This window comes from Brienomyrus brachyistius, chromosome 9 (genome assembly GCF_023856365.1).
Source record: "Brienomyrus brachyistius isolate T26 chromosome 9, BBRACH_0.4, whole genome shotgun sequence".
Lineage (NCBI taxonomy): Eukaryota > Metazoa > Chordata > Actinopteri > Osteoglossiformes > Mormyridae > Brienomyrus > Brienomyrus brachyistius.
Genome location: NC_064541.1, coordinates 18768775 through 18794923, shown reverse-complemented (window position 1 = coordinate 18794923; position 26149 = coordinate 18768775). Strand labels below are relative to the sequence as shown.

The following is a 26149-nucleotide window of genomic DNA, read 5'->3' as shown; positions in this document are numbered from 1 at the left end:
ATGCAGCTGTCATTCGAAGGAAGCTTGGGAAAAAGCTGATTGCGCTCGAGAAAACACTGGAATATTGACTTTTTTCCGGCTCTCACGTTATTGTTTTACCAGAATTACATTTAAAGTAACTGTTAAACATGACGCGATCTGGTTCATGTGAAGGATATTAGTGCCATTAAACGTTCCTGTTGCTTAGTTAGCTAGCTAAACGTCCAGAGAGAACAAGATTAACTGCTTATAAAACTTGGCACTGTCACCAAAGGAAGTTTAATGTTTATCGCGCGCTGGCGTTAACTTTTTTTGAAGAAACGGGAACCTCCTTCCTTTTTTCCCCCCACAAAACTAGAAGTGTCGTAGCACCGTTGCGAACCATGTCCGCGTCCGCGACAAACTCCTCTCACCAGCAGCAGCCGCGAGTGCGGCTCAGCAACGCCGCTTCCCCCAACTCCGCCGGCGGCAGCGGCGCCCCCCGGCTGCAGCCCATCCGCGCCACGGTGCCCTACCAGCTCCTGCGGGCGAACCAGCACAGCCCGACTTGCCCTCCCTCCTCGCACTCGGTGGCGAGCCGCGGCTCGAGTCCCCCCAGCCCGACACAGCCGCTGTCGAGCCCGGCGGCGAACGGCTCGGCGGAGCCGCGACTTGTAACCAGACAGAGACTGTCACCGGACAGCAGGGACTCGCCGGAGCGGAGTCCCAACTCGCCCGTCTGCAGAGGTACGGTATCGCGCTGCAACCCCCTCCGGCGCTTTCTGTAGAAATATAGTTTAATTTCGCGTCTGTACTGCAAATATACGGTCGCGGTACAGTTCTTTAACAGAAGTCGGCGAGTTTGGCGCACTGGTGTGTTTCAGTAACCTAACGTGATGAGCGGTGCTGTATTCTTCCATTAGTTTACTAAGCTGCGAAACGCTTGGGCCCTCAGCTACGGCTGTCTCTCCGAAACACTAGTTGTGGGTTACACTGCTGGAGACAACCTGTTTTCTTGTTCTTTAATTTAGATTTTTTTATTATTTTTTTTGGCCAGTTTCAAGTCGCTCTGCGGCGCTGTTATGTAGTATGGATCGGCTCGCAGTTTGTCATGCTGTTGATGCTAAACCACTGAACAAAAATGGCTGAAGAAATATAAAAGTTATGAACTTATTACGCCTTCTTACGTTATAGGTTCGTGCACCCCTATGTGTACCGTTAATGCACCGTATCCAGGAAGTAGAAGGGAAACAATGAGCCCCTAGACGGCTGCATACCCATCTAATGGCCTAGTTGCAGCACCTGAGATACATTTGCAAAACCTATTGTGCCGTGGATCTTTGAAAACAAGTATTGTCAACGTAAGTTACCATGCTTCTGAAGCCAAAACGGGGCTTTACATATTGACAGAAGCAGCAGTGAGATGAGAGGTTTGGCATTTGAGCTCTGTGAGTGCAAGACTTTGAAAAGTAACAGTGAGCATTATTGAGACACACCTAACTGCTGGGCCTCTAGGTACACAGGTTATTTTAGGACATTTACTGTTGTAGACCATAAGGAAAGTTTTATATCCTAGACCTCTTGGGACAAAGGAGGCTGTGGGAGTGCTAAGCACAGATCGCCCTAGATGTTTATCAACCACAATCTGGCGGAAGCTAAGGGTGCCTCATTACACAATTTTTAAGTGGTATATGGACCACAGAAAGGTGGTGAACTTCCACCGTTGTGACACCGAGACCACAACAGTGCAATGAATTTGGCCAACAGTCTTGCGTTGTTTAGGGCTGACTTCTGGAAGGGTGGGAGAGAATTTATTTTTTTTTCTTTACAAGAATGACCTTCACTACATCGATGCAAGCGCAGGTGATGAATCTTGCTAGAGATTGCTCTCATCCTCCCTGTGAAGAGCATCTCCTGCTGTTGGCGGGCAGTAATGGCGACCACCCGTACTTTGTCCACAAAAAAACCCATCTTTCTGGTGCATTGCGGCTTACTTGGGGTGTCGTGCCTCGCGTTCCTGCGTGCCTAAAAGCTATAACCTTCAACCCTGTGCAAGCTGACGTAAGAGGTGATGGGAAATCTTCACCAGTGCCTTTGACTGGAGTTGCATTCCCATCTAAGGCCAAAGACCAAGTCAAATTCCCTCCGCAGTGCGACACAATGGAAAACTGAAACGGCAAAAGAACACATTGGATACTTGTTAAAAACACTCACACACATCTAGGGTATTATAATTATACATTTGCTCCAACAGGTACATTTTCTATTGATACATTTTGATACATTTGAGGTGTATAAGAGAACAGCTGATAATTATCAGCTGACAGGTGTACAAAATGCCATAACATCTTTGTTCTCAAACCATTAATGCAGCGTAACATTACTCTTGATCAGTTAAGTTAAGTGGGCATCCCTCATCTCACTTGACTGGCACTGAAATAATCCTCAGGCAAATGAGAATACACTTGAAGTCAAGGGACACAGGTGACATACCAGAGTGTGACCTTTAGGCTCTGGAATGATGACATCATCTCTATGTTAGTTATTCTCTATTAGAGAAACCCCTCGATATCTGAATCATCCACAGGCATAACCTGGTAGTTTACTCCCAAATTGGTGATTTAAGGTATGAATGGGTGCATGAAAACACGACAAAAAAATAATAAAACGTCACAGATGGACTGTCTGATTCACTGGTGGTGACAAGAGAAAGAACAGGTTAGTAAAAAATGTAGGAATTGCACCAAAAATGAAAGAAAAAATACTTCCCCTTAAGATACGAGCAAGCCTCACAAGGTAGTTTTGACTCCTGCTTTATGTAATGTACGTTTATTCGTCGGTCTGTAAAAATTGACCTTAATCCCTACTCTGACCTGTAATTGTACCCCCTGGAGTGTCCTTAGGTTCAGAGTAGCATTATGACAGGGATTAGAACAACTAATTATAACATAACCCTCAGAGAATACAGCCAGCGCTTTCCCGTCTTCTCAATGGTCCAGTTGGTGCTTAACATATAGCGTGTACTCTCAGATCTATTTAATTAAGCTTGACAAATAATAATTAAAAATCGACAAGACAATGATGGCTTCTGAGTTTGTTCTTACACGCAGTTGGCGTGCAGTATTTTTTTCCAGCTTCTACTGCTAAAACTGTGTCATGTTAGGTTGTTGCATATCTCTTGGTTGTTAGTGGATTATAAGCATGGTGACACATGGAAAGCTTGGGGAAAAAATGTATGGCCTTTATCTGAAGCATGTACTATCCTGACATCTTTATGTCTTCATCCTTTGCCTATATATTATTAAAATGCTTACTTAGTAATTCATGGTATTTAACAAGACAAGCCATGTGAATTGAGGTACGTAAATATCTTGTGATGGCAAGGGTTTTTTAAAAATACAGTTGGAGTATATTGCCCAGAGATGAGTAATTTTTGGAGAGTAACCAGGGAATTAAAATACTGTCATTTCTTTGTCATAAACCACAATATAAATTTAGCGCATGTCCTGGTAATATCAGTCTTTTTTTGAACCCATTGAAATTGATTGTACTTAAGTTTGGCTGTAACTAATACGGGCCATGCGATTTCACTACAGTGTTCTCGCTTGTCCATTTGAATGTGTTTTGATGCTTCTTAAATGTTAAAAAAAATGCAAATTGTCCATTTGAATGTGTTTTGATGCTTCTTAAATGTTCACAAAAAATTGCAAATACATTAGAAATGTGTCAGTCCCACTGGTTACGCATGAGCTGGAAATCTGTGATGTTCAGATGGCATTCAGTGAACTCTCAGCACCTGTCTTTCACCCAGTGTGTGGAGTGCACGTCTGGCCGTTGCTGGTGTGGCAGTGATGTAAATGCTAATGCTAACAGAACAGCAGGAGTAACCACAGATGGTAGTGAGAGCAGTAATGGTGAGAAACGTAGACGTGGTCAAATATTTGTGTTTGTTTTTATCTTCACATTTGCTTAGTTGGACACACAATGCAGGGTGTTTTTACAAGCCTCTATTGTCTGTGCTACAGTGTTTCTCACAAGCCTTGCATTGTCTCTGAAACAACTTGTTCAATCTTGTCTATAGCCCATAGGAGGACATGATGATAAACACTCAAATCTCGTTTTCATGCCTGCTTCACATTTACACTAGCATGAGATGTTTAAAATACATTTCTGTAATGTTTTTTGACACATTACCATGTGTTTCCTGATGAAAGAGAGATCTTCTCTATGGTTTCTAACCAGCCTACTCCTACTTCCTCATTAGGTTATTATTAGTCTGAGAATTCATTGTACCACCGTTGAGAGGATTTTATTCGATAATCTTTGCCAGTGACTTTTGTTGTAAATGAGATGGAAGAGTTTTTTTTTTGTGTTTTGGTTTGTTGTTTTTTTCCAAATATTCAGAGGCAGTCTAAGTTCCCTATATGTGGCCCTGTAGAAATGAAACAAGCTGTTCATTCAGCATGTGCACTGAAGCTGTTATAGGCGAGTAATCCAGTTTCACCTGGGGTACAAAGTTGGGGGTATCTTTCAGCGGTTTTGTTCTCCCTGCTACACAGCTGAACATCAGAAGCTGTTGGTTATTTGCATTTGAAACAATCCTCTTGAGCACAAAGCAGTCTGCTTCAGCGCTCATGGTGATCTGCAAATGAATGCAGTGCTCTGAGATTAATTCAGAGGTGTACACTGTACACCCGGCCTGTGAATACCACCCTTCCAAGCTGGACGGCGTGTTTTACCTATTCTTCCCAGAACCAATGAAAACAGAATCTCACAAAGCACATGTGGCCGTAAATCGTATTGAAATCTGCCCTGCTCTTTGTTACACCAATGCTATTTATTATACGTTTATCACTATAGTTAATAAAGAGAATGGGAGAGTAGAAGTTATATATGTTATATATGTAGTGTAGCTGTAATATTATACATTATTTCATATGATTAGGATTTTCTGACCAGTGTAACAATGGGCATATAAGATTTGTAAACCTTATTTTAATCTCAAATTGATTTAGAACATTTTTTTTGTGAAATGGTTTGTATGGTGTGTGTGGGGAATAACTGTGGGTAGCCACCTGTATAGCTTTATTTTGCTCTGGATAAATATAATGTAAAAGCATGAAAGTGGTTGACAACCCGTGATATTCAAACGCTCGAATGCATTGTAGCACTCAGACAAGGGTCACAGTGTCCCTCCACACTTGACAAACATTTGTGTATAATTTATTGTATATTGGTATTCCAAAACTTAAGATTTGTATAAATGTGTGAACTTTATATAACTCGTGCATAGCAAATGGTTATGTTCTGATGAGAAGTGACTCATTAAACCTAGAAGTGTTCTCTCTCTCCCCCCCCCCCCCCCCCAGTTCAATGAAAGCATGAATATAATTATCAGCTGTCGTTTTTGTAAAGGGACCAGCAACCTGCAGGGCTGGGAGACTCCTCCCCACTAGCGAGAGCTTGGAGCCTTGTCCTGCTTTTGAAGAAGAAGACTATGGAGCCTCCTTTTGTGTGAGTGTGTGAGTGTGTGTGCGCGTGTGTGTACATGTGAGCGGCTGTGCTACCCTAACCAATCGTGACACCCATTATCAGCAGATCCACTATCTGTGGACTTTGAGAAGAACCACAAGCAAGCTTATTCCAGATCTCACCAAATCAGGGGGAAAAAAATGGGAAAAGAAAAAATTTAAAAACAAATCATTGTGGGTCCTGGCGGCATACTCTGCGCTCACATCGCGTGGTGCCCACTGAGCCTCTGTCATTGAGCTCTTCTGAAGGCTGCTTTTGGCATCAATGTCCGTGGCACCTACCAACTGACTCCTTCCATCTGCCTAACTGGGGACTAATAAAGGGGAGAGGGAGTGGCCTGGGCAGCAGCGCTGCCCTCGCGGCCTGTCGGCAATCTGTGCCGTCTGGCTGATCCGTTTAACCCCAACGACAGCACGTGAAGGACCCCCGCTTATACACCGGGGTCTGTCACAGAGAGAGTGCCTGGCCATATTGCAGGGAATACGGTCGGAGAGCCTTTGCCAAAGGCCATTCCAGCTGGCACTGGTGGACACCTTTCGGTGGCCTGAGGTTTACTTTTCTCTTTCCTGCCGTGCTCATTTTATGCCAAAATTACCGCTTGCTTTTCCCCTCGTATTTGAAGAAAACAATCATGCATTCCTCAAAATTAAACCAGTTTAGCTTTTTATTTTTAATTTACTGTTTTATATTTTTTTATTTAGTGCTGGAGTAACTTTATGTTGCTGTTAGTGGTCATTAGCTATAACGGGTTACTGAGTAATACGACCAGCAAAAACAGCCGACTCAGATTTTTATCAGTTATGGAACATTGGAAATCTCCCATATTGGCACTATGATGCTTGACTGGTTACGATATCTTACACGTAAAGTGTTTTTTTTTGTTTGTTTTCAAAAAATTGAGAGCTGAACTCACAGCATCAGTTAATGAAACGCATTAATGAATTTGACCTGTATATTGTGGAAGATATTTAAGAGGCAATTCTACCATGCGAGTCCTTTTTGCAAGGCAGAAACATTGGGTTGATGGGTCTTCTTTTGAGAGCGTAAAACGATGTCAGCATGTCACCCACAGCTTGGCTGCCCTAGACTCCTGCTTTGCTCGGTCATCTTTACTTCTAGGCCACCCGTTGCAGCCTGGACTGTTGCAATGCTGTGTCAATTTGTTTTTGCTGTTGGGAAATGTTATGCTGGGTCTGCTGCTACTGTCCATCCTTTTTCTGGTCATCATGCCCTCCAGTGGTGTGAGGCAACGGTGTTGACCACTGCATCGCCGTGCTGCCTCTGGATTTGCAGTCTTCTGTTACAAGTGCGACCATTTCAGTTGACAAATGCAGTGACACTTGCGGGTTTAACAGCTGAGCCTCTGACGGATGTGATCGCGGTTCGCTTGGTCGCTGGATGATAGGCTCTGAAACGGGACACCCTGGAACATGCTTTTGTTCCAGCGTAGGTGAAGCTCCTTGTTGCGTTTTGCCACACTTCTTGCTTAATCAGCCTGACTTTTTCTAATTACATGAATGAAACGGAGCGGCAGCACAAGCCCGTGCATGTGGCACGGCACTGCCTGCTCGTATGACTGTCGGCGTCAGTTACTAGGGGGTGTGGAGTTCTTGGCCATTGGTCTTGTCTCCAGATCCCCAGATTGAAGGGTGATTCATTGGGATGTATCGTCATTGGACGCAGGATAGCAGTGTTGCCAGATGATGCAGGCGATTTGTCTGCAGAGATCTGGCTCATCCTTTAAGGTTCCATCATGTAACTGACACAGAAAATGCATCTGAACCAGTGTAGTGCTCTGATAAAGATGCCCTTTCTGAAGGTGGATAATTCTTTGTAGCACGTTGGTAGTTTTCGCAGCCATTGTCACTGACCAGGCTGCTCAATGCGCTCCAGTAGTTACGTTCGCTTCCAAGCTGCCTTGTCTTCCAGTGTGGTTGTCCTGGTCAGTAACACTGGACTAGAACCACGGCTCAATAAATCAAGGTGGTGCTGTGGTCGTGTTTCCTTTTTTTTTTTTTTTTTTTTTTTACGCCCCCCCCCCCCCCGCCCCCCCCCAGCATGCCACATCGAGGGTGCCTGCGTTCTCCTGATGTACACTTCATTTCTGTGTGCTACCAGTAACACCAAATCATCTAACACGGACGATTCATATTTTTCCCTTTCGTATTTACATGTTATCCCAAAAATTAAGAACAAAACAAAGCTGATGGCTTTATGCAGGTATTTTTGTTCGCACAGAATCCCAGGCATGGAATTTTACCTGCATACTGCCCACACGTGACAGTTTATCATTTCAGAAAATGGTTAATTATTGTAATTTTTATTATAAATACTTTTGTCTGTCCTTCTGTCAAGGCATGATGGAAAGTTGGTGTGGGGAAAACCCCTTGTAGACAAACTTGAAACGAAATGTTGTGTGACTAGTCGGTGAAAAGCTTGGTTAAACTCGTCTAAGTTAATAAACCATAACCGCTTAACAAATACATTCCTGGCTTCATAGAGTTCTCCTGCAGTCACACGTGCTGCTCTGTACACGGTCTTCTCTTTCAGTTTTAATGAGACTCGCAAACCTTTCTCAGAATTGAAACGGATTGAGAAAATGTAAGGAGTGTAAGGTGATTGTTAGTCTGGCTGGTATGTCTCATTTTGTGAGAATGCCCAGTAGTGTGGACCCCATCCCACTTTGTTTCATGGGTGGTGTCAGGCTTTGTGGGTTAAAGTCTGTTGCTGTGTTTGGAAGGTTGCAGGTTTAAGTCCCATAACTGGCTGAGTAATCATATTACTGTTGGGCCCTAGAGTCTGTAACCCTCAAAACTGCCCCAGGGATGCGGGATAAGCCCTGTGCTTTGGTCCCAAGCTGTGCTCTTACCTGTATATGCATGTCTATGTGTTTCTTAGAAGAGCATAATGGGAAATGTGATAACCAAAAAAAATACTGTGGAGGTGGAGTTGTCGTACTGGTGTAGAAGGGACTGCACCTGTCTTGCTGAATGCATGTTTTTAAGTCTAAAATGAGGATCTGCCATTCAATTAACTGTGTTTTACCAGCTCTGTATGAAAGGCACCTCAAGAATGAATTATGTCCCCTGTTCTCAATAAAGAAATTCTATAGATCCTGATCTTTTACATAAACCTTTTCTTTCAGTCGTTTGATATCTGTATAATATGTAGTACGTATGCTAATTGGCAGGCTGGTTACTTCGTGCCCTGGTTCCTGATGGTTATTTCAATTGACTGATATTTTTAGATATCTGATTTTGGTTTAGTGACTCATTTACTCTTCCAGGAGATTGCACCTGCTGTATGATTTATGGTGAGAGGTAAGAGAGCTTGCTTAATTAATTAGTTTTTCTTTTATCACCCTCGTCATCAGCAGCAAATTAACTGAAATTTCAGATCATGAATGGGGAGGCAAGTTCGCCATCGACACCTACGGATTTAAGGCCGGCGAGTTAAACTGGTTTTCCGTAGTGTGGTGTAAAGCTACTATGCTCGCTTTCTTCCCATTTCAGTCGGGGGGGGCTCTTTATGGTAAGGCATGATGGTCCAGTGTTAAGCTGTCACATTGCCTTCCAGAGTGTCTTTCCTTTGGTTCTACTTGTCTATTTTATTTGCCCTTTCTGCTTGTTCACCATTAAACCCTGTGTCTCCTTGTTCCCAGTGTTGGCTGTCTCTGGTCTTACGCCCTTCCCATCTTGCCCCTGTCCCACAGCAGAGCGTCAGAAGCCTCAGCAGTTGCGTGGCACCAGCTCCATCCGCCGGACCTCGTCCCTCGACACCATCACGGGGCCCTACCTCACCGGGCAGTGGCCCCGAGAGCCCCACACGCAACACCGGCCATCCTGTATGAAAGACAAAGCCACGCAGGTAGGACGACCTCCCCAGCTACCATGTGCCTTGGGGGTCACCATGACAGCTGGTAGATCATGTCATAAATATTGGAGGACAGGGTTCACCATTTTTGACTTACCCTTTAAACCTCATTGTTTCTGATGACACTCTTGATGTAACGGCACTGTATGGTAATATCATGCCGTCACTGTGAGGTTCCACCCGCTTGCTCAGCCTGTAGGGAGTCGGCTGGCTCACCAGCCTCCCTTATAATCCTTGTAGTCCAGAAAGGGAAGGCACGTGCAGGACATTGCGTTCAGCCCGGTCATACGAGGTACGCAGTCGTGACTCCTGACAGTCCTGATCAAAGTGCAGTTTTGACCACGTGGACACACGGTATTCAGAAACGTAGCCTAAATAGTTTTTTTTTTTTTTAATCACAACAAAAGATGACTTTTGCCGTGAGCACATGTGTCTGTGTATGGACAGGTTGACGATTCCTGTGTGAGGCACTTACACCCACGTGTATAAAAGCAGGAAAGTACGGGATAGGACAAGCATACCAGCCTGTGTGACAGTTACCTTGGAGTAATTACGCAGCCGTCGCTGTAGACGTGCATTGTGAGGCGGAGTTCGTAGCCCGCGGTCGTGCCAGCCCCAGCACCTCCGTTTGCCACCTGGCCTTTGTGCGATGAGGGAGCGGCCTGCAGCGAAATCCCATAGACATGCTAATCCGCCCAGCACCTGCATGTCGCGGTGCTTCAGTGGGATCCCCCTTGATATTGAGGGCACAGAGTAGGTCGGGGCATAATCAAAGGAGGCGCCGTGGGCCCGCCGTGGTGTTTAAGCTCTGGGAGGGCTGTTTACTGTCATCGTTCACACCGTATGTCGCTGGGGGCGTTCCTGCCTTCCAGCCAGATCGTGGTGGACGGCTTATCAGAACAAGCAATTGCTGCCGTCAGTGACAAGTGTCGGTGTCACCCAGGGCTTCTGGGTATAGGGGAAACGCAGTGTGTGGGTTTGCCCTTTGCCCTCCCCTCCACCGGGGACCGCAGTACGTTCCCTTTGCTGTAGGTGAAAGTGGGTGGTTTCAGTGTGATAAAGAGGCTGGATGGGGTACTGTCACCCTGTGCTACATGTCACTTTGCTTTTTAACTCCATATCTTATAGACGATTTTGACAGCAGTTGTGTTTTAAAGTTCTGTACTTTGTACTTTGTACAGTGTACCAGCTGTCTGTGCCCGTAGTCACACCTGCTATAAGAGAGTATATCTTTCCCTATGTATCTGTGGGGGGAGGTTGAGGGCATGTATATATTACATTGTGGGGATTAAATATCCCTGCAGTGTTATACAAACCTGTTATTTTGTCCTTGTGGGGACACAAGTCAAGAAACTAAAATAGGCAAAAGTCTAGTATCTTGTTTAACTAATGGTTAAGGTTAGGGCCGGGTAGGGGTTAAGGTTGACATTTCTGGAAGGATTGGAGTTTTTCCCAAAGAAATAAATGGATGGTCCTCACAAAGGGGTGTGTGTGTGTGTGTGTGTGTGTGTGTGTGTGTGTGTGTGTGTGTGTGTGTGTGTGTGTGTGTGTGTGTGTGTGTGTGTGTGTGTGTGTGTGTGTGTGTGTGTGTGTGTGTGTGTGTGTGAGAGAATACCAGCCGCTCCATCATGATCTGCTGTAGACCCGTCACCTGTGCTGTCCTGCTTTTTTATCATGTCATGTTATCAAGGGCAGCAGGTGCTACATGACTTGTAACACACATAGTGCTACCCGCTTATTAAAGTTCTGACACTGTGAACAGACAGAAGTTGGCTGTTCGAAGCCAAAGTCAGCTGTAGCTCCTTGTAGCTTTTAGGCGTAATCATCAGATAAGAGTGATTAACAGACATGAGAGAATGGGTGCCTGTCTCATTTACAGTTGCCTTGCTTGCATGCTGAAATGGCAGCTTCCCTGAGCACATGCGTCCCCTGTCTGTCTCTGGGCTGCATTGTTCTGTCTGAAGGCTGTCTTTCTGAGCTGAAACAGCTCTCTGTTTGCCTAAGCTCTGCCACTGCTTGTGTGGAATTACATTGCTTTCTACTGAGAGAAAAACACACACTATGCATCACATATATCTCTTTGTGGTAATGCCGAACAGCTGTCTAAACTTGGCTGCCTGACTAGCGACAAATGCAGAGATAATGAAGACTTTGTAACTTGCTGACATTTGGTTGACCTGGTCAGTGAGGGTGTGCGGAGCAGTGTGGCCAGTGAGTGAAAGCCGGTTCCTCTTTGCCCTCATTGGCTGAAGTGTTTCCTCTCACCGTTGCTACTGTTCTGCTGATGAAAAACCAAGCAAACAATTGCAAACAATTTTTCGTTGAAAAAGCAAGGATCACAAGGCTTCTAAGGAATGAGTATAAGGGGAGAAGCGATGGCCAATTAGCCTTTTAGCCGCTGTAAACTCCTAGTATTCATTAGATCTAAATTACAGGAACACACACACTGTGATTTTCTTTGCAATATCGTAAACATTTAAAATGAATCAAATGATACCCTGACAGCCAAGCTCCTAGTTTGTTTCCAAATCTCTGTCCTCATGAAATAGACAAGTCCGCGGAATTTACTCTGACGCAAGCAGGTATTCATGAAACAAAGTTGGATCAATCAATGCAGTAGATGTATACCTTGGTGGTAAGTGATTTTTTTTTTAAGAGCCTAAACAATCTGAGATGGTAACACAACACTTTGGATTATGCTATATGTTTTAAAGTAGCTAGCATAATTATAGCTCGCCAGCTTGTGTGCTAGCTAGCTAAATAATAGCCGACAGCATAACACCTGAGAGCATTTATTGTGTTCCCTAGCGACTGGTGGGAGCAGCACCGCTCCCTGGAAGCGTCTGCTGTCAAGGTGGTCTGTGGAACTTCTGCAGACGATGCGCTCCAAGCGAAGAGCATCGCTGTGTGAACCCATATTCTATTTTTATGGCAAAGAAAACCAACCCGACTTCCTAGTTGTTTTAATTACTTGGTTAACGTTATGCAATGCACAATAATGGAAATGTGTGTGTGTGTGTGTGTGTGTGTGTGTGTGTGTGTGTGTGTGTGAGGCCAGCTAACTTTAGTTAAACCTGTATTGTTCTATGTGCTCGTTATACGTGCATTATTAATAGCTCGATAATCCAGCCCGCAGCGTTTCACATTGTGGCAGGCTAAATAATGCCCAACAGGTACTGGGCACCGGCAAATGCTGCCACACTCGGCAGCTGGTTCCAGGGCTGCAGTGTGCCTGCAGGTTCTTGACATTGTACAGGTTCTTGCGCTTTATTTTGATTTCATTATCCCTCCCAGGTATGGTTGTGTGGCATGTTCTTTTATAACTGTCAATCGTTATGCAACATTCAAACTGGTGCGGGATGTATGTATACATTTCTATATAATTATGTGTAAGTCTAGTAATAAAAAAATGCTCCATTGTCCCAGTGATTATGTAATTATAGACCTACTGCTGTACTACATCAGAATCAAAATTGAAAGGAGCGTCTCCAAAAACAGAAGCTGCTTCTAGCAGAGCTATATTTCTGCTGCAGGTCTCCAAACTACAGCATTGTTTTTGCCATTTTGCTGTATGTAAGCAGCAATAAAACTTCTGAAATTTCATACAAGATACTTTTAAGAGGCCTTCTGGTTCAGATAGTAGTTTAGCTATTGGCAGATGCCCTTTTCTGGGGTCAGATTACATGGGATAAGGCTCCTGTAAGTTGGTTTTGGATCGATAGTTTGGAGTTCTTAATTTTCAGGTACCTTTTTTTGACCATTGAACAGTGGCCTCCATCCATATCGTAGCCTGGTCTTTTGACTTGTTTTTTATTGAGCAGTCTGCATGCGTAGATGGCCCCACTGTTTTTTTGGTATGAAATGCGGTGCTTTGTTGACGTTACGGGTAGGGGGATGCCCTTAGAGATGTACTCCTATCACCTGGCCTCTTATCTATTCAAAAATTCCAGCCTTGTCTCTTCGCCCCGCCACATTCTGCACGGAAGGGAACATGTGGGCGTCTTTACGCATCACTTTAATGTTTATTTGTGATTATCTCATTCCTCAGACTCCCGGAGGCTGGAGTGAGGAGGGCGGGGAGAGAATCATCCACCAACGTTCCGCGTCATGGGGCAGCGCCGACCAGCTCAAAGAGGTACGCAGTGAAGATGGCAGTGAGGCTGCTGATTGCTGGATGGGAAACATGTTTGTTTGTGGTGGGCATCTTGTATACTGCCCCCTCTTGGATGGGCAGGGGGGTGGGAGGCAACAGCATGGGTTATCCTGTCTGGGGGGGTCTTCTGCCTGGAACCTCAAGGGGCCAATTGGCACATCTCACCTTCATAAGCCTGACCTGCATACGTCACATGCAAGCTTGATGCTGGCTATCTTGTCCTCCTCTGATTTGTCTGATTTCAATTGTAAAAATATTGAACGTATTTAAGTAGAATTTAAAAGAGGTTTGAAAACATAATAATGACAATGTCACTATCGGCCAAGTGAAATGGCAAAATAGACCGGCCCCTTGCAGTTTTTATAGGTGTGAATCGTAAACCTTGCTTTTGTGCTCCTTTACGCCGAAACCCTACATTTTTAGCAGGCTGTCGGCACACCATCCTTTCCGTTTTCTCATACCCTTCACCCTGTGCTATTTATAACTTCCTGCTGCGCCTCCATTTTTTTGTGGGCTGCTATTTTACGTAAGAAACGGGGGGAGACGGTGTATTTGGCGAGCGCTGGGCTTATCAGCCCTCCGCGCTGTCACACAGCTGTCATGCCAGCAGCGGGCCGAACGGTGATTGCATTATCTCCTTCAGGACCACCCGCTGCCCCCCCCCATTTATAAACCCATATCCTTCGGGACAGTGCAGAAGAGGCCATGGGGTGGCCCCCGCATCACAACGATGGCTTTGGGTCCGTTTGGACATCATCCTTCGCTATTAATGCGCTTCAGCTTGGTCCTCGTTCACTTAATGTCTGTAAGGGTTTTTTTTTCTTTTCTTTTCAATGTATCACAGGCCTGTAGCCAGAAATAGATTTTATTGGTGGGGGGCTTGGTAGATTGTGCCACCCAGGGGGCTGAAGCAAATTTTGAGGGGGATTCTAAATCATATTTGTACACTCTGACTACATGCCTGATCGCTAACAAAAGAATTTTGGGGGGGCAGGGGGTCCATATTCATTATTTTACTGTGTGCCGTCGTGTCGGGCTTATTGGATCTGTGTCGGATCGTTGCGTGATTTTGGAATGATTTATTAAGCACTAGTCACTGACAAACATAAAATAATTCCTTTGGATTCTTGAATCCTCTAGAGGATGTAGTTTATGTAATTTGTTATATCAATTTGTCTTCTGTTCTGCTTTTTCTGTATATGAAAGCGGGGAGCCTGGAAACTATCCTAAGAAGGAGGAAGAAGTAATTAGTTACATTTGTTTGATAATTTATTACATCTGATAAAACATATGATTTGTTACAAGATGAATAAATAGCAGATGATTTAAAGTACTGCACATAACAAACCGTTTCTCCTTATTTTTGCAAAACCCAAAATAAACACTGTGGATAAAAATAATAGGACTTTCCATATCCAGCAATCATGTAATATATTAGCGACAAACTCGCCCTCAGTCTGTCTGTCTCTCTTTTCTGAGCTGCTTATTATCGTACTGATGCTGGGGGGGGTAAACTACACATGGATCATTAGTGATCAGGCGTGATCGAACTTAAAATCCTGCCGGAACCTTAAAACCCAAGTACTCTCATACACACCGTGAATCAAAATTAATCTTGGTCATAATCGCAATTCCTGCAGGGTTTGCTGTAGACCTCGGTCACAGTGTCTGGTGAGCTTCATAGGCGGCAGTCCTTACTCAGTGGCTCTGAACATGTAGGCCCTGAAAACGAGTCTGGGAGCCATTATTGGTCCTTCCTTTGTTGGTCAACCCGCTGGCATGCGGGCGGGTCAAGATGAAAGCTGAGCATTATCTCTAATCACCAGTCATTTTGCAGGAGGCTTCGTTTTCGTGATGAGGCAGTTTTCTCTTCTTGTCGCACAATATACCCGACAGACAAGGATTTATTGAAACCACTCCATTGAATTCAAGGATCCCTTTAATTTGCAAAAGGGGACCAAATTTTGTAAGTTGCGTAAGGGGGAGGGCATCTACTTAAGAAATAAGTCTCGTGATGTCCTCCCACCCCCTTGAAACTGTATTTGTGTATCTTTGCTAAAATCCCATGTTTATTCCGTTCGTAATACATGCAAGTACCATCATCGGGGGGGAGCATGGAAGATTTGCTCTGTGTGTAATTATATGCAGAACCATTTTAATTTGAGGACTTGAATATAGTTTGAGATGGTGGTCTCCCCCGTTAAGGGACAGAGTGCGCATGCAGATCTGCTCATTTCTAATCTGCAATAACCACAAGGCACCTCTCACACTATAAACCATATTCAACAAGCCAGGTCGATTCTGCTTAATTGTTACGACCTTGACTGTCATCCCACACAGGGACTTTATGCACATGTGCTGTTCTTTGCTGATGGTGCTCCAAAGTTGGACTTGCCCATTCGCAATGACATGGTTTTATTTATCTCTCTACTAAAAATGTTTTGCATAACAATAACCGTCATGGGTGTCTCACTGAAATGTCAGCCTGGCTCCTCCTGCCCCCTCAGTGTCTTCCCCCCTCAGTGCCGGCTCTCGCTAAATATTTTAAAGGTGTGCCTGATGTGCCGAGGTGTGTCCCGCTCTGAACACGAGTCTCCGCGGTACTTCTCTATTGACCGTCTGACTCGGACCGCATGACTCGCATCGTTCGGACAGGAAGCGCGGAAAACGAACAACCGTAGACGCAAGTACGTTAGGCGCAAATGACAGTCGCGCAGTCATAGTTTGCAATAGTTTGTAATAGTTTGCACAGGAGTGTGGTTATAGTGCACAGGCCTACATGCACTATAGGTGTACCACCGGCAGCTTCCTGCCACCACATCCTACATCAGCAAGCCGCCCCACCTGCATGCTTGTCTGACAAGTAGCAGCAACCCTATTTTAATAAGACAAAAAGAATTGGCATAATATTTACCAAGTGTTTGTTTATGGTTCTGACTTGGGTGCAGGATTACAGTGATGATCCCTTTTTCCGTCTGAGTGAAAAACCCTTTGTGGTCGTCAGATTGCACAGTGCTTCTGGTACAGTGAAGCTGGGTTAGGGTCTCTGCGTTTTCCTCATTATGCTGGTTGCCGCATCTCATGAAATACACCCTGTCCAGGATGTACCCTAGCCTTGTGCTGCCTGGGATAGTCTCCACCCCCGAGACCCTCACCAGAATAGTATGTTGGCAAATGGGTGGACGATACTGATAGAAATATAAGTGTAGATTGAGCAGAACACTTCTTTCCTTGTGTTGCTTCACTGACTACGCGTGGAATAGTGAGACTGCAGTCTTTGTGCAGTGAAGATGGGGAGAGGTTCTCCACTCTATGCAGTGAAGATGGGGAGAGGTTCTCCACTCTATGCAGTGAAGATGGGGAGAGGTTCTCCACTCTATGCAGTGAAGATGGGGAGAGGTTCACCACTCTATGCAGTGAAGATGGGGAGAGGTTCACCACTCTATGCAGTGAAGATGGGGAGAGGTTCACCACTCTATGCAGTGAAGATGGGGAGAGGTTCTCCACTCTATGCAGTGAAGATGGGGAGAGGTTCTCCACTCTGTGAAAGACTGTGTGGGCAAATAGTGCAACAATTTAAGAATAATATTCCTTAACGTAATACCATAAAAAAAAATTTGGAATTTCAACATCTGCGCTACGTCATGATATTAAAAAAATGGGAGAATCCAGAGAAATCCCTGCACATAAGGGACTCGGCCAGAAACTCATATTGGATGGCCATGATTTTTGGAGCCTCAGGCGGAACTGCATTTAAAAAAATGCCATTATTTTTATAGCGGAAGTCACTGCATCGGCTCAGGGACCCTTCTGAAATCCAGTGTCTGTGAACACAGTCTGTTGCTGCGTCCACAAATGCAGGATGAAACGGTACCATGTAAAGAGGAAACCATATCTAAACATGGTCGAGAAATGCAGAAATGTCGACGTCTCTGGGCCCGAACTCATTTAAGACGGACTGAGGCAAAATAGAAAATTGTCCTGTGGTTTGATGAATCAAAATTTCACCAACTTTTTGGAAGTAATTTATACTGCAACCTATGGGCTAAAGAGGAGAGGGACCATCCAGCTTGGTATCAGTGGACAGTTCAATAGCCAGCATCTGTGATGGCATGGGGGTGCATTAGTGCCTATGGCTTGGGTAGCTTGCACATCTGGGAAGGCACCATTAATGCTGAACCATATATAGTGGTTTTGGAGCAACACATGCTGTTATCCAGATAATGTGTTTTTTCAGAGAAGGCCTTGTATGTTTCAGCAAGATAATGCCAAACCACATTGTGCATGTACAGTATTACTACAGCATGGCTCTGTTGTAGAAAAGTCCAGCTGCTAGACTGGCCTGCCTGCAGTCCAGACCTGCCAACCACCGAAAACATTTGGCGCATCATGAAACGAAAACTCCGACAAAGGAGATCCTGGACTGTTGAGCAGTTGAAATCTGATATCAGACAAGAATGGGACAACATTTCACGTTCAGAACTCCAGCTACTCGTCTCCTCGGTTCCCAAACATTTACAGAGGGTTGTTAATAGGTGATGCAACACAGTGGTAAACATGCCCCTGACCTAACATTTTTTTAACACGTTGCAGGCATGAAAATTAAATTAAGCATGTATTAATAATGAAACTGAAACTTAGAAATTTGTATTGTTTTAACATTTCATATGTTGTCTCTGTTCCATTCTCAGTCAAAAATAGATGGTTTTATATGATTTGTAAAAAAATCCGTCTTTATTTACATTTTACACAGCGTTCCAGCTTTTTATCGGCAACGTTATCAGCTTCGAAGTGAGGGATGTCGGTTTCTCTGTAGGCAGCGTCGTCGGCAACCCAAGTACTTCATTTCCTCTTCCACAAAAAGAGCAAGTCTGGGCTTGAACTTATTGATTCTTGCCTATAGCCGGAGCCAGTGGAGGAATCCACACAAACCCGGTCTCTGCATGCCTCCGGCTTGTCGGGAGCGTGAGCAGCCATGCTGCCGCGATAAGGTTGCTGTCTCTGCAGTTTGCACGGGAGTCCGGACACCCCTGGTGGCCCCCCCCCAAGAGCCCACAGCCCGAACCCCATGGAGGAGGATAGCGATGATTATGCACAAATACAAACCAACCAAACACGGGGAGAATACTTTCCTCTTCTCTAGAAATGGAAAGAATTGCTCTCAATGTAGAGTAAAAAAATGCAAATATTTACAGACACTGGATACACGCCTTAGACTAATTAGAACAACGAGTTTGCTGAGAACAGCCCAAAGATGATGGCCTCACCGCGCTGGTGGGAGCGCATTTTTATAGAAAGTCAACAGTAAAGTGATCCCCGTGTTTAATCAGCACGCTTCTTATCCATGGGTGGGTTCATGTGCTTTGTGGAGCTGAACATGGAATCGCATGAGATGGAGATGGTTAGTTGTGTACTCTGGACCAATACAATATTTATTCTGTAACGTATGACAAAGTTGTTAGTTGATTGGCATATAATTGTCAGTTTTGTGCGTGTTATCTTCTCTGTCGATTGGCATACTTTTGTCTTTTACTGTGCTGAATTTTCTCAGCGATACGCAGCAGGCGTTAGCTTCTGCGCCACCCTGAGAAATGACAGCCCCAGGGGCTGGTCCACCTGCTGCCCTCTGTAGCTAGTTTGCTCGGCGAGGTTGAGGTTCGTCTGAGAAAAGGGTGTTCATCATGCTGGCTGAAAACAGGATTCTACAAGAGCTTCGACACCCTACGTGAAGCCATGTGCACTAAACAACCCGTAAAAATGCAGCCCCTATCCAAAACAGGGAAAATAGTAAATGTTTATTCCCCCCTTGCTTCACGTAGATAGGTGGGTAGATGGGGTTGAATGATATCACTTTGCAATATATTTATGATTATATGGCACATATACTGACTGAGTGATGTGATGTGAGTGAGCGAGGCAGGCTGTCTGGCTATCCATCCATCCATCCATCCATCCATCCATCCATCCATCCGGGCTATATATCACATCACATTATTGCATGCACAATACTGACCAGGGCTTTAGAATGACAGGTGCAAACTTTTGTCCAAATGCCGACTTTTCCAAACTATACGGGCGTTTCCTTGCGACCACAATTTGGTAAACAGATTAGTAGTACGCCGATAACATTAACGAGATGCGTTCTGTGACGCTGCATAAATTAGTCCATACAGTACAGTACTGAAAAGCCGGCATCCAGACTAATGTTTACACCTGGTGATTATTGCACATGCGCCATATAAGCGCGATGTGATGTCATGCAGCCCTGATGGACAGACACGTGTTCACACATTCACTGTCAGTCCATCGGTGGCCCAGAGATATTTGGGATGGAAGTATAGAAGGAAACCGTTGGGCCTGTAGTATTTCTTGACCGCAAAATAAATCACAGGGGCTACCCCAGTGTGGGACATGGAACGCAGGGGACCGGCGTGTTTTTGAGTTGTCATGTCTGCCGCCCATCCATGCATATCCTGTGTCCCCCAGCAGATCGCCAAGCTGAGGCAGCAGCTTCAGCGCGGCAAACAGGCCGGAAGGCAGGGGAGGGAGAAGGACCGGCTCTCGCCCCAGCAGGGCGGGGTCCACGGCGCCGGGAGCCCGGCTCAGGTGAGGCTCTGCCGGCTGTCGCCAGCGCACACACACATGAATATACTATTTTCTTCTTCGGGGCCGCAGGCGTTAGCAGGTCAACCCCCCCCCCCCCAGTTAACAACAGCTGCACTCGATTGCAAACGGGTTGCTTGCATTTAAGAACAGGAAGACGGGAGGGACAGCAGGGAGAGAGAGGAGGGGGGCGAGTTTGCACACGGCCTGTTGTCCTCCGTGGCAGAATGAAGTGAGTGGCGGTGTAGAGGGTGACAGGCAGGATCCGTTTGCCTTTAATTGCTGGAGTCCATAAGTGTAAAAATTTGTATTAAATAGAATGAATGTTGTAATAGAAATTTAATCGTCATTGTATTGCGGATAGTGGGACCTTGTATCATGGATGTTACATTGCCTCGCTGTCTGTCGATGAATAGAGTACTCCTGTGTCCTCAGCCTGCGTCGAAGTCGATCCCAGTGCCGCTGTACAGCTCCTTTGTGACAAAATCCTCCATCGTCCGGGTTCCCAACAGCGTCGAAGGCATAAACCACGAGCTGGAGAGGGTGTTCATCAATGACAACGGGGACAAGGAGGAGCTGAAGGTGCGTCTCCACCTGTGTCCCACTTCAGAACGGGCGGTGGGGGTGGGGTGGGGTGGGGTGGGGTGGGGAGGAATGTATGCTCTCTCTCTCGCTCTTGCTCTTTAACTTCTAGAATAATATCTCTGTGCCATTCAAAGACTCGTCTATTTTCTTTAGTCCAAATTCAGTGAACTTGATTGTCCGTAACGTAGCCACAGATCAGCACAGACTATTGTAATAACTTTTCCCTAGATTGATTATTCTCTGATGGTCCTCTCAGCTAGCCGAGCTCTTGTGCTTCATGCACCCGTTATTCCCACACCGTCCCCAGGTCCTGGAGGTCCCGGACGGGAGGCGTGCCCCCTGCCCCCCCCAGCAGCGCAGCAGCAGCACGCGGAGCATCGACACCCAGACGCCCTCCAGCCCTTCGCCCTGCCCCTCGCCTCCCTACCATCCAGGCTTCCAGGATGGGAGCCCCTGTTCCGCCGAGGACCTGCTGTACGAGCGGGACAAAGGTAGTGAGCCCGGCCCCCAGGGCAGGTCCTGCAGAGCTTTACTTTGTAGTCATGGTTACAGAAGCCATTTGGTCTCGCCTCCTAAAAAGGAATTCATGATGATTACGATATTGCCATTAGATTAAGGGCCTACTGGAGGAATGCACTTGTTTATGTGTACGGTAGTTGTGTGGTTGTCTTTCACCAGCTATTTTACAACTGCAGCTCCTTCAGTTTAACAGCTTTGAATTTTGCGTAAAAAAACCAGAGCAGAGTTTCACCTGAAAAAACACGGCAAACGCTCGAAATAGACGGCGAGTCAGCAGGCACTGAGTGACGAGGCCGGTCCGTGTTCAGAGCGCCGCTTACGAATGTGGAGATGGCATCCAGACGTGGAGTTTCCATCTCTCTGACGTTTCCCTTCGCAGACGGTGGGAGCGGTTCCCCTTTGCTCAAGTTTGCCTCTTCTCCCAAGCCAAACAACAGCTACATGTTTAAGAGAGAGCCCCCAGAGGGCTGTGAAAGGATCAAGGTGTTCGAGGAAATGGCGTAAGTAGCTCAGCTTTATCATATGATACACATTTACCTGTGTACCCAACTGATCACATTTTACTGTGGTCTTTGTTTCAAGTTAGTGTTTGACCATGAGAATCATCCCCGGTGATTTATGGCTGCTAATCCCCCTGCCTTATGTGATTCCTTGATGCGAGCTGATGGCCTATTGGCCCTCAAGCACAAAAAAATTTTAAACACGAAAAACTAATTTAAAAATGCATCCATCGTAGGAGCTGCTTATCCCAGTCATTGCTGGTGTATATAGAAAATCGAAAACAAAATTATATTCAGAAATCAAATCGGCAAAAAAATAAAAATGTCACAAAATAAAAACATTAAGAATTTAAAATGCCAAAAACAGAAAGGAAAAAAAAACATTTCAAAGAACATTTTAGAAGTTAACGGACTGCAAACATTTCAGAGAAGGCTTTACCATGGATGGAAAGCACTAACATCAAGAAGAAGCATTTCAGCATTGTGTTGACAGCAAACACAAGCTTTCCATGGTGAGGTAGACAGGTGCAACGAGGACAGATAAGTCCTCGCTGTTGATTGAAGAAGCCAGGTGTCGAATAGTGTTTTATGGAAACAGAAAAACATTATGAGGACGATGCTGGTTTAACCAAATGCTTCTAAACTTTAGGGCAGGTGGGCTGTTTTACATCTGGCTTTCTATCTGATGCAGTATTTAAACACTCCACAGAACTGATTGTTATGGAAACTGAACCAGTCTATCCATGTGTCTGTGCTATGCTTGTTTAAAGAGTAGTGGGGCACGCCGTTCTTGGGGTGACCTTCACGTTCCAGCTGAGGTCGAATCTGACAGGGATGGAACCGGTACCTACCTGCATTTACGGCAGAGCGTTTAAAGTGTCGCCGACGACTTCAAGCTATCCGAACCTGTCCTGTGTATAATCTGTCCATCCATCATATAAGCAGCCGGTGTCCTGGTTACGTTAAGTGGGCAGACGTTTCATCCGTAGTGGCGTACATCTGAGAGGGCGGGGTCAGCCGGTCCCTGGAGCAATTAGCATTGAGGGCCTTCCTCGTGGACCCAACAATGATGTCAGTGTGCTAGCCGTGGGACTTGAACCAACAGCCTTCTTATCACAGGGATAGCGTCTTAAGCTGCTAAGCCACACACCAGCCCCTCATAGAGCTATACCTAGGTTAGGGTATGTGGGTGGGGTCTCGACCAAATCCCTGGCAGTACGGCTCTCAAGACTGGGCCACACTCTGAACAGTGTGAACCAGTGACTCGGAAGCAGCCTGACAGCTCTCTGGTCTGACGGGTTCCAGTCATTCAGAAAGTTCCACTGTACTTCAAAAGAAAAGCTATTTAACACCCATCCCTTCCCCAGTAAAACACTCCTGTCTGCTGCATTTCATTATGGCGGCATTGTAGTCTTCCGTAATGTGGCTCTTCTGACAGGAGCGTCTCTCCACTTCCTGCTCCCACCAAATAATGACACAGTGAGAATCTATTTTCGTCAGTGTTCCTGCCGTTTCCGTTGCAGAAAGAAAGTTTCTGTGTTTGCTGTCAGTGTTAAATAGTTCCTTGAAATGTTTCGGCTAGGTCTGTGCTGCTTGAGTTCACTGACGGTGATTTTTAATTTTTTTTTTTTTCCCCTTTTCTTTTTAGTCAGTGTTCTCTGAAATGCATTTGCGGTTCATTCTGAATGTTGTACCTCTGAACCATCATACTAACACACAATGAAACAACAGAATACTCGTATTAATACTTATCCAAGGTGTTTTGCGCCAATTCTAGCTACAGTGAGAAATTATATCTTAACATAATATTTCACAGGAATTCCTCTTGCTGCACTTAACCCAACCTGCTGGCTTTGACTGGTTTTCGTTTCTGTGTAAACCTACATATAGGTCTATTGCTTTTGAATACTAATGCCATCATCATCAATAAATCAAGCAGATAGGCTGGGATTAAATTAACCATCACAGGTCTTTCTTAGTCCTGTCATGTTTTGTTAGCTAACTTGCGTGACTCAGCTGTAGCAGCCTAGCCAAAGTGGGCTCTCATGAAAGGTGTGTCATGGTGTTTTTGTCTGAATATTTGCCCCCCCATCTTCCTCACACCAGGTCTCGCCAGTCAGGCTCCATTCCTCTCTTCTCATGTCCTGACAAAAACAAAGTGAACTTCACCCCAACTGGCTCTGCCTTCTGTCCCGTCAAACTCCCAGGCTCCTCTCCTTCGAACCCTGGACGTGCGCTTGGCCCAAGTCATGTCACTGGATCTGACTATGCCTCGCCATACTCTATGAGCGTCGAGCCGAGCGCTCCATCTGTAACTCAGGTCTCTGCTAGCACCAGCACAGATGAGTCCCCTGGGGGCCCTGCAATGCCCCCTGCATGCCTCCAGGGGGGGCCAGTTGATCCTCACTCCTGGCCTCAGAGCTTTATCATTAGTTAGTCATTGGCAGAGCTGGTACCTGCTTCTCTCACCCACCCATAGCTGATGGCAAAGCCCTCCCCCCTTTCAGAAGAAGCCCCCACTGTCCAATGATCCCCCACTTTCTGCATGGTGTACCTACAATCTTTAGAACAAAAAAAGCTAGCATAATCTAGCACATCCATAAATGATGTTTTGGCAGGGATAGGAATAATCTCGTGTTTACTCTGTAATAAGCAGATGCTCGCAACTATGAAAGTGGAATTAGCGCTTGTCTTTGAACAGTGTTAAAACAGAGTTGTGGAATAGTGGGTGGTGGGGGGGTGGAGAGATAAGCACCTACAACTAGAATATTTAATTTGGTACCTTGATGTCCTGTGTTGTTTCAATATCCACAGTATGAATAAGCTGTATATCCAAACAAAAAAAATGCCTGTTAAAACTGAAAGATCTATATTGCTGTGTCATTTTCAACAAAAAAGTTTTTCCCCACTGTTTACAGTGAATCCAGGTTATGTACGTAGACACAAAGAATACAGACACGAGGCCTCGTTGCTGCACAGTGGGAGCTTCAGGTTTTTCACTCCTGTCTAAACTCAGGTGATTTGGAATGTATCCATGCATGGATTGGTCCCAATCTACAAAATTTTTTTGAGGCAGACAAAAAAAAAACGCATCACTGTATTGCCTTTCCATTTTGTACGTTGACCTTTTTCCTCATGACATTCCATGTTGTTGGAATTTGTGCTTTCTGCTCCGGGAGTCATCTCCCGGAACGTGGAAGAATCCCAGCAACCAGCAGCGCTGCGGAACAGCGTCAGTATCACAGCATCGTCATTGTCCCACGGGTCATCTGTGGGAGATCCTTAACGGACAGTACGGACCCTCCCCGCCTTGACTGATGAGGTGTCGCCAAGTTATGGCAGAACATTTTAGCGTGAGGCTGTACCTGAGAGACACTCCTCGCATTCCTGGAAATGGAGTTTCGTAGCCCAAACTGCAAATTAAAACATTCCGGGCCCTAAAGAGTGGTCTTTGTTACCTGCGCTATTCATGCGCTTGCGAAATGGCGCATCGCACATTACCGTGCGATTCAATCACGGATGTGTTTTAATGACACCAAATGCATTGCATTTGCATGTAGATTTTGCTGAATGGGATTAATAAGGTATCTGGAAATGGTGACAGACTTGGTTGCCCTGACTCTAATGGCCACGTTCCCCCCTGTGTTAGTGATATGTGCACCTTCTGGGGTTCAGACCTAGTCATGGCCTTACAATAGATAGTTGATGCAATTTTTTCTAGTTCCACTTATTTTTTCAAATATATAGCCACTGACTGAGTGTCTGTTTAAAGGCAACCTTTTTATTGTTATTCTAAATCTAAAATTTTAATATTTTCATGAAAAAATATGAAAGTCCTGGGCTTTTTAATAATAAAGATTTACCATAAAGTAAAGCTCTTAACTAAACAAGCCAAACACGTTGCTGAAGGGGACAAATGTAAAGGGAAACCTAACTGCATATTTTTACCGTAGCGTCTGTGTCTTTACACAGTTGGTGAAGAAGCTTTGATACGAGAGACAAACTGGTTGTACATCCACAGACACGAATGTTTAGAAAACAGAGGAAACCACACAAATAGCACAAATTTCTCTCATCATCCAGTCACTCGAGGTTAGAACCTGCTATAGTTCCCCAGCCTAGTGTTTGCAGAGATGAATGTAGCAAGATATGGTATAAAGAAAAGCTCAACTAGTTTGTAAAATATTGACATAAGTTATTTTTCTTATTCTTCATTTTTGTATATTCATCTAAGAAGCATAGCGAAGCACTTTTCTGCATAGTTTCTTGGCAACATCTTGGCACCACATTCAAAGGTGTTTTGCCAGTTGCCACACACACACACACACACACACACATTCAAATTTTGTTTTGTATTTTAATAGAGAGCTTTTGTGTCTTCAGTTAAATAAAGTTTCAATGAAACAAGAAACCGTGTGTTCCCTGT

At 45.1% G+C, this 26149-nt stretch overlaps 1 protein-coding gene across 3 annotated transcripts; it reads left to right on the top strand.

Moving 5' to 3' along the window:
* LOC125749648 (glucocorticoid-induced transcript 1 protein) lies at positions 1–26134 on the top strand. 3 transcript variants are annotated; one of them, XM_049027113.1, is made up of 8 exons: positions 1–705; positions 9206–9357; positions 13412–13498; positions 20003–20122; positions 20555–20701; positions 21012–21195; positions 21603–21723; positions 23830–26134. In XM_049027113.1, the coding sequence occupies exons 1-8, from the start codon at positions 363–365 to the stop codon at positions 24158–24160; spliced, it is 1485 nt and encodes a 494-aa protein (XP_048883070.1). In that variant the 5' UTR covers positions 1–362; the 3' UTR covers positions 24161–26134. The 3 variants fall into 3 exon arrangements, with proteins under 3 accessions (XP_048883070.1, XP_048883069.1, XP_048883068.1); XM_049027112.1 differs by having other exon boundaries at positions 9203–9357; positions 20006–20122; XM_049027111.1 differs by having other exon boundaries at positions 9203–9357.
* The last annotated feature ends 15 nt before the right edge of the window (positions 26135–26149 follow it).

What these genes read in the sequence shown, in the direction of transcription:
- LOC125749648 (XM_049027111.1), top strand. Translation starts at nt 363, where the DNA reads ATGTCCGCGTCCGCGACAAACTCCTCTCACCAGCAGCAGCCGCGAGTG. An exon ending in GCGCCGGGAGCCCGGCTCAG is followed by an intron (nt 20,123 to 20,554) that starts GTGAGGCTCTGC and finishes CTGTGTCCTCAG; the next exon opens with CCTGCGTCGAAGTCGATCCC. An exon ending in GGGACAAGGAGGAGCTGAAG is followed by an intron (nt 20,702 to 21,011) that starts GTGCGTCTCCAC and finishes CACCGTCCCCAG; the next exon opens with GTCCTGGAGGTCCCGGACGG.